Source organism: Procambarus clarkii, chromosome 42, assembly GCF_040958095.1.
Source record: "Procambarus clarkii isolate CNS0578487 chromosome 42, FALCON_Pclarkii_2.0, whole genome shotgun sequence".
NCBI lineage: Eukaryota > Metazoa > Arthropoda > Malacostraca > Decapoda > Cambaridae > Procambarus > Procambarus clarkii.
Genome location: NC_091191.1, coordinates 5,921,557 through 5,936,183, shown reverse-complemented (window position 1 = coordinate 5,936,183; position 14,627 = coordinate 5,921,557). Strand labels below are relative to the sequence as shown.

At 36.9% G+C, this 14,627-nt stretch overlaps 1 protein-coding gene across 4 annotated transcripts in view; it reads left to right on the top strand.

Annotated features, from left to right (window-relative positions):
- LOC123770315 (furin-like protease 1, isoforms 1/1-X/2) overlaps positions 1-5,864 on the top strand; it is a 348,389-nt gene extending 342,525 nt beyond the window's left edge. For all 4 annotated transcript variants that reach the window (XM_069339858.1, XM_045762059.2, XM_045762058.2 and 1 more), the window contains 2 exons: positions 1,718-1,923; positions 2,883-5,864. In XM_069339858.1, the coding sequence (XP_069195959.1) occupies positions 1,718-1,923; positions 2,883-3,197 (521 nt within the window). In that variant the 3' untranslated portion in view covers positions 3,198-5,864. The remainder of the gene's footprint in view (positions 1-1,717; positions 1,924-2,882) is intronic.
- The last annotated feature ends 8,763 nt before the right edge of the window (positions 5,865-14,627 follow it).

Sequence of the window (14,627 nt, the reverse complement as noted above, 5' to 3'; positions counted from 1 at the left end):
CCGCTCGAGCTTGTGTTTGGAGTGGATGTGGCTTCCGCTTCGTGCCGAAAGCTTTCACCTCCATTTGTTTTTTAACCTCCGGCCTGCTCGTGCGCCACCTGAGCCTTCTTAGTCTTTAGACCATGTTATTTCTTTCTTCTCCTCGTTTTGTTGTGCCCCCTTTTGTTAGGGGAAAAACAGGGAAGGCCTTGTTTTTATTGACCTTATCCTCTGGCATTCAGGTTGGAAAGCTTCATGCTTTCCTCCAACACCAGGAGTTCTATTCGTTTAGTCCAGGTGGTCGTTTTGTTAATTTGCGGCCTTCTCCTTCTTTACTAGCATAGATTGAGATGGCTGGCTTCCAGAGGGGTCAGTTGGTTGTGGATGCTTGGTTTGTTAGACCAGGGGTGCATCACGTGTTGCATTCGGTGGCAGCTTTACGCCGCTACCTGAGAACCAGGTAGCGCTCAGGGTTCGTGTCAGGTTGTGCAGTGTCATAAAGTCCAACCAGCCTGCGGTCTACCTTCATGTCGATGCTGCTCTTGCAGCAGTTTTTGGCAAAGTATCTTGGGAGGTTGAACAGGGTCCTCCTGGCAGCCAGGTATCGAGTGAATGTTCTGGTTCCTTCCCAGCCATGTGTGGTTTGGGGGAGCCTGTCATGGCTGCCTGTCTCTCCTTCGTCCTGAGACCTGCGATGCTGCCGCCTCCTGGATACGTCCCTCCTTTTACCCATCTTTGAGTAGTTAGCTTCAGGGAGCCGACAGGGTTTCCCACAGAAAACCAGCATTGAATGTAATGAAACGCCATTTTCTGGATGTGCCCCAGAGGCTCCCTGACACTCTCCTTCCCTCCGGTCGGCGGTTTTTCATCGTTCATGAACTCGAGCGAGCGGCAACCAGCTCCCCTTTCCGTATGGGGGGAGGGGGTAGCGCCAACAAGCGGAAGTGCTAGTCGCATGAAGGGTTCCTTCTTTGGTTTCTTTCAAGAGGTTATCTTGATCTTTTGGGATGTAGATTGCACAGGTTAACCTGACAGTGGTCTGTTTTGACAGACCACTGTCAAAACCTTCTGGGTCCCTACCGGTCGATGGCAATTATGACGTACTTTAAATGTAAAGTGTTCATAGGTCATTGCTCCCTGCGCCTCTGAGGGGACCAGGTTCTGGCTTGTGGTCCCCGGTTGACATAAGAACTGTGACTGATGACCCCTAAACTAATATAGCACACATCAGTTCAAATAGCTTCAGGGAGCCTACAGGGCTTGTCCAGAAAATGCCGTTTCATTACGTTCAACGCTGTTTTTTTTTTTATATTCTCAAAACCTTATACAGTACTTTAAAAATATTAGTATGTATTAAAAATAATAACTTTTAAACTGCAAGTAGCTCTTACAAATAATTGTGTAAAATAGCTTTATCAATGGGTCACATCCAAGAGGTCTTGAGTTGGGTTCAATTTCTGTGGCAGAATAGTGTTGGACAACATTTCTTTTCACTTCATGCCTCTGTTCACCTAGCAATAAATAGGGACCCAGGTTTTAAACTGTTGTGGGTTGCATCCTGAGTAAGGTCACTTGCAGGCCTAGGAAGACCTTGATAAGCCTAATAGGCTTCCTGTCCCCCAACCATGAACAATTTTTTTATCTAATGTATGGGAATAACAAAAATTATGATTACAAGAATATTGATCTTAAAAGAAGTGTAAAATGTTGAAGACTAATTTTTCTTTGATAATTTCAGAATGTGAGAGAAATGCTTATCTCCTTGGTGGTAAATGTTTGCAAAAGTGCCCAGAGAATTACTACGGGTGGAACCCACAAGCTATGGGCGCAACAGAATCCTTGAACTGCCGTCCTTGTCACTACTCATGCCGCAGCTGCTCTGGCCCACAAGATTATGAATGCACAGTGTGCTGGGGAGATGCTGAGCTGTATAGTCCTTCTGAGGTAATGGAACTCTTGTTTGTAGATCATATATCATACAGTAAAAGAATCATAATGCTGTAATAATGAAAGGAAACCAGTGATATAAAATGTTTTATATACAGTGGAACCTCGTTTTTTTTTTTTTTAATTTAATCTGTTCCCAGAGACGGTTCAAAAACCTAAAATCTGAAAACCGAAGCAAGTTTTTCCATAAGAAATAATGTAAATTTAATTAATCCATTCCACACCTCCAAAAATATTAACTTAAAAATACATTTTATACATAATACTACTGTGCTTATATTTTGTACTACAGTATGTACAAGTATATCTTGCCTTTATTGAGGACTCGTGTTGGCGTATGGAAGATAGTGAGGAATGGAGGGTGGGGGGAGGAGGAGAGGTGTTAGTGTTTGGAAGGGGAGTCCCCTTCCATTATAACATCAGTGATGACATTTCTGGGGGTAATGTCTCTCTCTCTCACGTTTTTATTATTATGAAGTTTGGCAATTAGCATGGATCTAGTGATGCACATTGGGTTAATGGATGAAAGAAATGTTTTGAAGCACTCCTTTGTGAGGGGTATTGTTATTGATTAAGAAAATGCTTAAGGGGTGGTTCTAGATAGAAAACTATCACCTGAGGACCACATAAAGAATATTGTGCGAGGAGCCTATGCCACGCTTTCTAACTTCAGAATTGCTTTTAAATACATGGATGGCGATATACTAAAGAAATTGAAATTGAAATTGGAATTGAAATAGGTGGCCATTGAGGACTCTATTTTCTTTAAATGTACAAAGTTTTGAAAATAGTAATATTGAATATGGAAGAAATGTTTAGGTCAGCCTTGTTGATTAAAGTAATGCCAAAAATGTTCATGTGTAGTAATAAAATGGAAGATAATGGTGAACTAGAACAACTTAAAGAAATTATAGCAAGTCTAGATTTTGTGTATAATTATTTTTTTTTCTTTGCAGGGTCAGAAACATTGTCATCCTCTTTCTCTACTTAATGCATATCGCAGCCAACAGTCATGGTATGTAATTCTACTCGTAATCCTGCTTGGGTTGCTGCTCGTTGTACTGTTTTTAGCAGTACTTGTATTTCGGGCACACAAAACACACCTTCGGTCGTCTATAGCTGTTAATTCTGTAGCCAACCTTGGACCATTAGGTAGCACAAAATCCTCTTCCAATGGAAATACAGCATACACCCCTGTAGCGAGAGGGGACTCGGAACAACTGATTACAAAAATACCTTTCCATGATCTCACTAGTGACGAAGAAATATAGAATATATTCATATTAGGGTGATATTGATATAAAAAATGTACAGAAAATTACTTTAATATTCTTTTATAAAGAAAAATTACTCTACATTGCCTCTTTTAATAAGGTTTTAAATACAGTACATTAATGTTGTAAAAAGGTAGCCAGTCATAACATATACTTAATATTTTGAAAAAACTTACCTCACCTGTGATGAGGTTGTAAATAAGTACATACCTTTTTATGAGTAAAAGAGTAATGATTACCACATAAGAAATGTGTTTCAGGTAAAGCACAAATTGTGTATTTACTGGTGTTAACCACTGAAGTACAGCATTTAAGGTCTTGGCTTCAGTGTTCTAGGTGTGAAGAGTTGAAATTGAATAATCTTTGCATTTTGTATAAATTTATTAATGTTCAGAATTAAGTGAAAGCAGTAAAGATCTTTGAAGTTAATAATGAAATTAACTGAGAACACATCTGAACGATGCGACCTTGAGCCTTGAATAGTGATGCATTATCAAGCATGGTTTAAGAATAGAATTATTATACACTAGTATAATGTGTTAAAGATGAAATATTAGAAACTTTTAAGGCTATAAAATTGCCTAGAGTTTTTGGTGCTTATTCCTGAAAGGTACCGAGTAATGTATAGTAATGTTAATATCCATCTATTCATATATTTATATTTTCTTTCATATGGGTAATGAACTTATTGTACATAATGTGCAAAAATTAATTCATTAAATACTTTAGAATTTTTATTACTGTAAATTGTATTTTCATTGTTTCTTGTTAAAATTTGTAAAACTGTAAATATTTTATCAATTATTGCAGCTTAAATTTATATTTTTAAGACTGAAATATAAACTTGTAAAGGAAGAATATATATTTTAAAATCTAAATTGAAATTATTATTACTAATATGCAGCATTACAAAATATTGCAAGTTGGTACATTCTATGGGGATAGTAAGCTGGGTGGTAGCCGATAGTTTGGACTTGCCAAGATGAAGTTCTTGGTAGTAAGTGGACAAGTCTTCCCCAGTGTTAGTAATTCTGACATGGTATAGTTTTGGAGGTAATGAAGTTTGGTTGTTAACTGGTATCATGCACAGCTAAATTGGTAACGAGTCTCTTTAAATATACTTGTACAGTCCTAGTTTTCTAACATAGCCAACTTGATCTGAAATCATGAATTTCACCACATTCCAAAGTGAGCTTGACTCTGATCATTCAAAGTTAATTTAATACACCTTTTTAAAAATAAAATTATTTACCTAATGAGAGTACAAAGTTTTTATAATGCAAAAGTACTCTGGGCATTAAAGTTTTCCTTCTCTCAGTCTTGCAATAGGAGTGACAAATTCAATGTTCATTGATTTCCTTAGTAGCTTTAATTTTATTTGAAATTATATTTGATCTGAAGAAATTGCAGGAAATTCATGACCGAAGAAAATGTTTGACCACATAGTTGTCGTTTATGCATGTTTAAATCCAGAAACAAAAGAAATGCTACTTAATTTACTTATGTCCTAAAACCTTAATTTAAAACTTTTGATCATGTTTTTATTGCACTGTACTTATCAGGTGTGTGAAGAACAATGCTCATGTGTTCATAGCTAAGTTAATACTTTAACCATGAAAACAAGTTGTAGATTAATTTATGAAGGCAATAATTTGTTATTTTTTGAACTTTCATTTGCTGAGTCATTGTAAATTTAAAAGTTGTGGTTTTTCTATAAAAAAAAAATTGGTCTGTACAGAAAACAAGTATTCAGTTTGGGATGACCATTTTGTTAAAGGAAAAACATTTTTGTAATACTAAAATTTATTTAAATGAAAATATACAATTGAACTTGAAGAAATTATATTTTGTAATTAAGCAAATCTGCTTTTAAATATTATTTAATAACAAGGTTTTAAATAAATTTGTTCCTAATAATTTTAAAATGTGAAAATTGATTTATATTTAACATAGCAGTTTACTTGTTTCAAAAAAAATTTCATGCAGGTCAGTAAGAAAATAAATTGATGGATGTGTAATGTTAGAGCAATTGATCTCATAGCTGCAGGTGTAATTCATCAACTGCTCAAATTCATCATTGTGCTGCTACATAGGATATTGTCTGTGATGTCAAAGTTTTCTTAAATGTTTAGCGAGCTTTCAGTGGTAGAAATATTTTTGTAAGATTCTATACCGTCATCTCTTTAACAGCAACTAATAAGTATTACCAGCTGTTGAACTGGAAGAAATGTTGTGGTTTAAAGGTGCAAAGTTGAGAAATTTCAAAATATGCATGTCTCGATTTCAAAATCGTGCACGATTAACAATCGTGCATATTTCAAAATATGCACGATTGTTATAAATATTTGTTGTGAAAGTCATTACAGCACTTCTAATCATGCCACAATCGGATTATTGATAAAACATGTATTACGTAGTTAATTTTTTAATTTCCTTTTCTAAATTTAAAATGTTTAAATTTGCCTTAATCCAGTCAGTCATTATCTATAATTAAATTTAGAAACACAGTTGTGCAATTCCTAAATGTATGAAGTAGGTATTAGAATCATAAATAAGAATGTCCAGATAGTTAATATCCAGATACATAAAATTTTTTACAGATTAAATATTTTTGTAAAAGTCAAAATTTTATTGTAGAGGTGATAATAAATTTTCAGGTAATTATTAGTGAACTTTTTAAAACCTGTAATATATTGTTACTTTATTTTTAGATTTGGGGGGGGGGAGGACATGATAAGCAAGGGTAAAAAAATGTGTATACAGTGGTACCTTGGTGTACGACTGCCCCAGAGTACGATTTTTTTTGGTATACGATGTCAAAATCATCGTAAAAATGGAATTGGTGCATGACGTTTTCCTTGGAATGTCTGTTGATACGTGTTTGGGTTGCAGGAATGTGTGGTGCTGGGGTGTGGGGCGATTGTTTACCTGCCTACCCACTCAGTAACGACTGTGCTTGAAATCTTTGTAAAGAATTTCATTGTGTTTTTTTTTTTTCCTGAACATAAAAGTCCTTATTATATATCACACCATGGGTCCCATAAAAGTCAGTGTTAAAGTTCAACCTAAGAAAATAGTTGAGGATGACGATAGAGGAAAAACAAGAGAGCATTAGTAAACATGAAAATGGTATGCAGGTTGTTGATGTCCCTTCCTCGTTAAGAAAATATGTGTAGTATGGGAAGAACTGCAAAGTTTTGCTGAAAAATAACACCCAGATAAAGTTGTAACCTTTTTAATGACAATGTAATGTCTCACTACAGACAAATGTTAAAACTTAAGGAAAAAAAGAGTGTCAATAGACAGGTTTTTAGTGAGACAAACAAGCAGTGAGCCACAACTAGGTCCTAGTGGTACACCTACAAAATGTAGGAGAGAGAAAGAGTACTCCAAAAGTCATCACTGCCTGTTATAATAGTGGAAGGGGACGTCCCTTCCAAACACTAACACCTCTCCTCCTCCCCACTCCTCACTACCATACACCAACAAAAGTCCTCAATAAAGGTAAGATATACATAAATTACTGTATTGTAGTACAAAATGAGTGGTATTCAGTATAAAATGTATTTTTAAGTTAATCTTTTTGGGGGTGATGAACGGATTAATCCAACTTACATTATTTCTTATGGGAAAATTCGTTTTGGTTTACGAATTTTTGGTGTACGACATCTCTGGGAACAGATTAGGATTGTAAACGAAGGTACCTCTGTACACTGTACAGTACATGTACTTTATGTAAAGATTTGAACTAGACACTTTCACTCTCTCTCCTGAGTGCACTATGAAGACCTTGATAATGCACTCAAAAATGGAAAAAACTTGGTGTAGCTCAAATCTTTATATAAAATATACAGTGGCACCTCCACTTATGAATTTAATCCATTCCCAGACAAGCCGTAACTCAAAAATTCGTAACTCGAAATTAATTTTCCCATTAGAAATAATGTAAATTGAATTAATTCATTCCACACCCCAAAAAAATATTAACTTAAAAATACATTTTATACCAAATAATACTCTTTTTGTACTAGCTACAATAATGTGTATCTTTACTTTTATTGAGAACTCTTGTTGGCGTATGGAAGACGGTGAGGGAGGGGGGGAAGAGCAGGTGGTGGTAATGTTTGGAAGGGGAGTCCCCTTCCATTATAACACCAGACAGTGATGACTTCTCTGGGGTACTCTCCTACGTTTTACGTTCTACCTGTATTCCATTAATACCTGGTTGTGGGTCACTGCTTGTTCGTCTTGCCAAGAACTTTTCCATAGACTTGTTTTCCCTACATTTTAACATTTATCTGTAGTGAGACATCAGTCATTCACGAATGAATGAATGAAAAACATTCACTTTGTTTTTCCTCTATGGTCATCCTCACATGACCTTAAGTTGAACCTTACCACTGACTTTCTTGGGACCCATGGCATGATGTATAATAATTACTTATATGTTCAAAAAACAAAAAAGCACAAAAATAATGAAATTCTGTACAAACACGATCGTCACCAAGTGGGTGGCTCTATTAAACTGCGGCAGAGTCGCCTGTGCCACCAGGAATCACGCTTGGCCGACCCATATGTGAATCAACAAAGTCTTGAGTCAAGGCAAAGGTCTTAAGTCTAGTCGGATTTTTCAACAAAATTGGGGGTCGTAATTTGAAAAACTTGTAATTAAGGGCATTCGTAAGTCAAGGTTCTACTGTACTGTAATTATGTGATTTTTTTATTCTCTTATTACAGTATTTCTGTGATAAACATTACCATTACTTAAATAAGCAAAGTAATAAAAATGGTAAAACAATTATTGAATGATTTTGGCTCTAAAATGGTGTTTAAAGGGAAAAAAAATTCATTTTGGTCTTGACTTAGACCAAGTTCTGGAAATACTCGAGTTATAAATCCACCTCGAGGCTGCTTTGACATGGTAAACACAAGTGCTCCAATTCAAAGGGCATCTAGGCATTTCTCCTTGACTAAGATGGAGACCCCATAATGTCATCTTTAAGGGTTATAGGGGGTAATGAATGGTTCAATGTAACACAAAGAATCGACTGGTCTGGTTGGTGAACTAGGGACAACTAGGTATTAAGCAGCCCATTCTTCCGTTTGTAGTACTCATACTAACGATGAGGACCATTGTACAGTACATATGTTGATGTGAAAGGCAATCAGAAAGTAGAAATTAGCACTACTGTTTTGCATTTGGAAGTTTTTGTACTGATGTTCCAAAGAAAACCTAACTTAACCTTCCTAACACAGAATTTGGATGCTCTCGGACGCAGGTTCGAAGCCTCGTCACGGCCCTTGTGGATTTGTTAACCTTCCTAGGCCTAATGTAGTACATGTATGGGCTACATACAAGTTATAATTAAGTTATAATTAAGCAGTCCATGAACAGCATTGCTTACTCCAAGTCCTGTCTTCATTTAATTAAGAACAATCTTTCCAACTACTCTTTTCCTTTCCTTTTCTGAAGCAACTCAAATTCAAAAAAGTAATTATCAACAGAAGGCACAAAGCCAGGGAAGACCAACACTGTGTTGTTGAATATTTAAAAGATCCTAAATATCACTCAGGATACCAACCGGGAGAATAAAAAGACAAGACGAGCGATGTCAAAGGCATCAGATTCACGAAGGATTCTAGTGGGGAAGCTACTCAAAGGGATATTGGTAAAGCCTTTAACCATCCTGAAAATCTGGACATTATATGAGGTATACAACTAAGTGGATAACATGGACCATAATGTTGCTCCATTAAAGTATCCATGAGCTTAGTGTGTGGGGCAGATACACAGCCTAGCCAAAGCTGTTTCACATCGCCTATTATGGTGACATGAGAGAGGCCATGGGGATAGGTCACATTTAAATGTACAGTTTATCCATAATACCATACCATCTATCGTGCCAGCGGTCACAGATTGTGGGTAGAAATCAGAATAAGAAATCCTTGTAGTGGAGGCAAGACAGGCACAAATAGCCTCTTTAGCAGTAATGTCCACAAGTTTGTTTGAGGTACTATAACATTAATATAGCAGGATACCCAACAAAACTAAACTTTCTTATCCTTAGCAGATTGAAGACAGTTTGAATTTCAAGCACCACAGGATGGAAATGATTAAGAGTAATGGAGGCCACAATAACAAAGGAATGGTGGTGGGTAATAAACAGCTGCTGAAGAGCAAACAAAACTGCATACAACTCTGCCATAAAACTACTAGTCTCTGGGGAAAGGTGGAACACTCGGGTTTGATTAGGAAAAATAAATGAGTAGCCAACACCATCGGCAGACTCGGACCCCATCCATAAACAGAACAGTACAGCATGGCTAGCAGGAAAAATAAGGCCCACCAACAGGGGTAGGAATCACAAGTACCACACAAGGGAACATGGGTGTTATAGGAACAGCATGAAGTACCAAAGGCAATACCAATCATGATGATCCTGCAGTGATATAACACCAGTTTCAACATACAGCTCTAGATACGGAATGAACAAAAGGACCAGTGTATATATCAAAGCAAAGGATCAAGGGTAAACCCAACAAATACATAGGTGCTACTATAATCTAGTTTAGACAAAACAAGGGAGGATTGTAAATAGAAAGGATGCACCAATCAACCCTAGGAAGTATGGGACAAGGCTTTAAGCATGGTAAAGACCTTTGATTATTCAATTCAGAGGCAAGTGATATGGGGCAACCAAGACGAGCATTATCCTTATACACATGGAGATTTCTATTGAGTGACAGATGGACAAAGAACAACAATTTCCTAAGTAAAATTCAAAGCACACATCGTAGTTGAAGAGCCTAACAGCCTGATTAACCAGATTACCAGCTAGGAGACCTGGTCAGAGACAGAACCACGAGGATATTGATCCTTAGAACCATCCCAAGGAATTACCATTTTAATAGCAACAACAGGAAATTATACGATCTTGACCTAAAATCTTTCAGCAAAGAGCCAACACAAAGTGTACAAAGTAAACCAAGATAATCCAACAAAGCACGAACCTGCAACCTGCCACTGTGCTCACCTAGTTGTGGCTGCGGGGGTTGAGCTTTGGCTCTTTAGTCCCGAGTTGATCTGAATGTGGTCTGCCAGCATGGGGCGTTTGTAAATATGAACTAGAACTAATGGAGCATGCAAATATAAACACCCAAGAAACTGCAGAATTATCCTACATACAAGTACATGTTGCTTTGAAAACGTGCACATTTTCCATCAAAATTTTAAAAATTTACTAAACAAGAAGGAATGTTTTAACAGAGATTGTTCCTTTGATATGGAATGCTGGGCAAAGCGAATAAAATCAAAAGAACACCATTATGAATACAGACTCATACATACCAGGGAGATTTTTTAGTAAGAGAGAGAGAGGAAAAAGAATGGCAAGATACGTCAAAATTCTACCATCAACTTGCTCAAATGCTAGACAGGACACAATGCCCTAGATTGTACTCTTACAACGATAACTGATTACGGACATGATTACCAATACATGTTACTCAAATCACAACTTGACTGAAGTTCAGACATGCATGGGCAATAGTCTGGTGCCGCCAGTCTCAAAATCATGAGGAGGAGAATTTAGCAATTCCAATTTTAATAACAAAAGCATTAGCTGGGAACAAATAAACTAAGACCTCACAGAAATATGCTGTAGGCGACAAAAACAAATCGCAGAACATCTCAAACTCTCTACTCTATCCCAAGAATCATAAGGAAGATTATGTAGAGAAATAGAATTGATAAAGATAAACTTGCAAAAATCATATGAAATAAAGGAGAGGAAAAGATAGCAAAATGCCATAAATGAAATAGAAAGAGAGTCCAAAATACTTTCTCCTATGCAAAATTTAGAAGAAAAACTACATCTTGCATTGGGCCCTTGTGCAAGGGTGATGGAACCTACACAGATGACAAACAACTAAAGAAAAGAGTGAAGTACTAAGGCTACAATACAATTCTGTTTTCAGTGAACCCTTGAGCACATTGAAAATCAATGGTCCAAATGAGTTCTTTATGAATGTGACACCACCATTGAACTGTATATCCGATATCAACCTACTTCGACTTTGAAGCAGCAATAAACAGCATTCCTATGAACTCTACACTAGGCCCAGACTCCTGGAATTCTATACAGTACATATTCATCAAGAATTGCAAAAAAACATTATCACAGGCCCTAAACATCTTTTGGAGGTAGTACTTAAAACAGCAGAGATTGCACCACTTCACAAAGGAGGGTGTAAATCTGATGTAAAAAATTATAAGCCAATAGCTCTTAGATTTTTATGATGTGTGATGTTAGAGTGTTAAGAAGTAAGACCACAAAAAACAGGGAATCACAGTTTCAATATAACCCTGGGCAACATGGGTTGAGAATAGGATGCTCCTGCCTCTCACAGTTGCTAGACCACAACGGCATGGCCTTAGATGCCATTGAAGAACAAGCAAAATGCTGATGTAATATGCACAGATTTTGCAAAAGCTTTCTACAAACGTGGCTTTGACATTATTGCACACTAAATGCACTCAAAAGGAATGACTAACAGTAGAGAGATGGATCTTTAACTTCCTAAAAAAAACAGAACCCAGAATGTAATAGTCAACAAAGTAATATCTTCAGTTCGATGAAGAGCTCTTCTTCAGAAGCCTACACAGAAAATTGGTGAAGGTAACGAAATTCGGAATGAAGCAACGACAGTAGTTCGGCATTTCCTGAAAACTATGTATTTTAGTGGATGTCGAGGGAGACGCAGCATTCTTTATGTCGGCAACTTTCTTGGAATCTGGAGAAAGTTTGTCAATATGGACATGTCCAAACAATTCTATTTTTTTATGTCGACTAAACTTACACTTTGCTTTAACATTAGGTTCTTTTCCTGCAAGCATTGCATGTTATACAAAAAGCTTTAATGTGTTCAGGCACTTGTACCTATAGAGGCCTCAATATGTTAATACTGTGATGGAGGCATGTTCATCAAGTTCAAGCTGGTGTTAGTCATTGTTGAAATTTAGTTTGCTAAATACAGTTGCATCATTCAGGCAGTTGATCATGTCATCTAGAGTGGGAGTAAGGTGATATATATAATCATTATTACCTTAGTTGGGAATACACATGTCCATAGAGATGTGTATCTGATCTGGATTCTTGTGTTTAGGAGATATGACAATTGGATTCACCCATGGTAATGGGCCTGTTGATGGCTCAATGATATAATAATTTATAATAATTCATTGTGTCGAGGGACAGGAAACCAGAGCATATTCATACACGTTAGGCTTATATCGAGACCCCCCCCCCCCCACCAAGATAGAATTACTGACCCCGCCCAGGATGCAACCCCACAACAAGCTGAGAAACTCCTGAGTACCTACTTACTGCTAGGTGAACAGAGGCATTAGGTGAAAGGAATGTGCCCAACCATTTCTGTCCCGCCCGGGATTCAAACCCGGAATTCTCGACTGTGCATCGAAAACGAACCCCACTTTACTATTGGGACCGTTCTATCAGCCTGTCCAGATCCAAATAAACTTTAAGATTGATTGATTGATGAAGATTAAGCCACCCAAGAGGTGGCAAAGAAACTACTGACTCTTCCCAGGATGGAACTCCACAACAGTTGCCAATTTACTGCTAGATGAAGAGAGGCATTAGGTGAAAGATCACTTTCCCAATCATTTTTGTTCTGCCTATAAAGCAAATCCAATATTACTGATTGCAAGTCGAGAACGAAGCCAACTGTACTTCGAGATACTTTAAGTCGGTACAATTACATGTACATGTATACATGTCTTCAAGCTCTAGTTACACATTGTGAGTTTGCTGACACTGATACAGAAATTAAAAAGCAACTAATTGGAGTGCATTTATCTAGGGCTGGGGTTGTTGCTGTTGTCAACTCACTGGAACCTGTGGTTGAAGGGGTTTGTTTGTTTAAACTGTTAGTAGATAGTGGTATGGGAATTGATTTCAAGAAAGGTGGCAATAAAAGTATGTGTTTGTGGCAGGGTGTGGGGGGGGGGGGGGTAATTGGCAAAATGAACAGGGAAGGAGAAGGGCCTCAAAATAACAATACACTTTAGGTATATTACATGAACAGTAGGAGTCTACGAAACAAAATTAACTATTTAAATGCTCTTGTTTAAATCAAATCAAATGTATATTCAGGTAAAGTACATTCATACAAGGTGAGATACAAACATTGATGGATTTATAGATAGAGCTAGTACATACAATGCCAAAAGCCACTATTACGCAAAGCATTTCAGGCAGAAACGCTGTCCCGAAACGCTTGTCTGCACAGAAACAATATATATTATTCATACATGGATGAATGTAGAAAACAGAGAACTACTTGTATTAGCTGAATATCAAATAACTGCATTGAAACTATTTCACACAGATGTATTAGACGAGGGGGAGTAGCCATGTATGTTAGGGAAAATTTGAAATACTGTAGTCTCAATGAGGGAATCAAAACACAGGAAGTATATGGCTAGAATTAAACAAAAAGCTAAAAAATCTTATTATAGGAGTTATATACAGGCTACCAAACTTAGAATATAAACAAAGCATCTATGAGATGAAATATCTAGAGCATCTAGGTCAAACAGTATTTGTGTCATGGGTGACTTTAATTTTAGTGGAATAAACTGGTTTAACAGAACAGGGAATAATGAAGCAGAAGATTTTCTAGAATTAATTGATGATTGCTTCCTTAAGCAACACATTAAGAAACCAACGTGTGAAAATAGTATTTTAAACTTAGTGTTAACTAACAGGGAACCACAAATTAATGACATCGAAATAAGGAATGAGCTAGGGAACAGTGATCACAAAGAAGCATAGAATAGAATTTATTCTATGCTAAATTCTAATTACACACTTCACAACAACTGAATTCATGTAAGGTAAGAAGGCACCGCTTTCTTCTCCACCTTCCGACTCCGACTCTATCCCTCCATCCCTTCCCATTAAGGTTTTCGAGCCCCCCTGTCCCTGCTAGGTTCCCATGGTCCTAGATTCTCTTGGTAGCTGCCCTTGATGAGGTGTGCTCCCCTGTTTCTATATGTTTCTATATTATATAAATATATCACACTACACACTATTGAATAATATTACTGCAAAAAAAAATATCAAATAAATCAGAGACATTGAAATAATGAGGTAATACTATCTTTGTGGCAACTTCCACTTGACAGCGCGGATGGAGCAGTGATCGCATCTCTCCCTCACCCTTATTAATATTAGGTACAATTAATATTGAGACTAGTTGCTATACAGGCATATGAGCTATAATTTATTAAAGCAACACTAGTGGATTAAATTTCAGGCAGGAGTCTCAGGTATACTCATTGAGAAGAGGGGGTAGAAATAGCCTAAGCTATTCTATCCCTTTGAGATGTATTTTTTTCTTGTC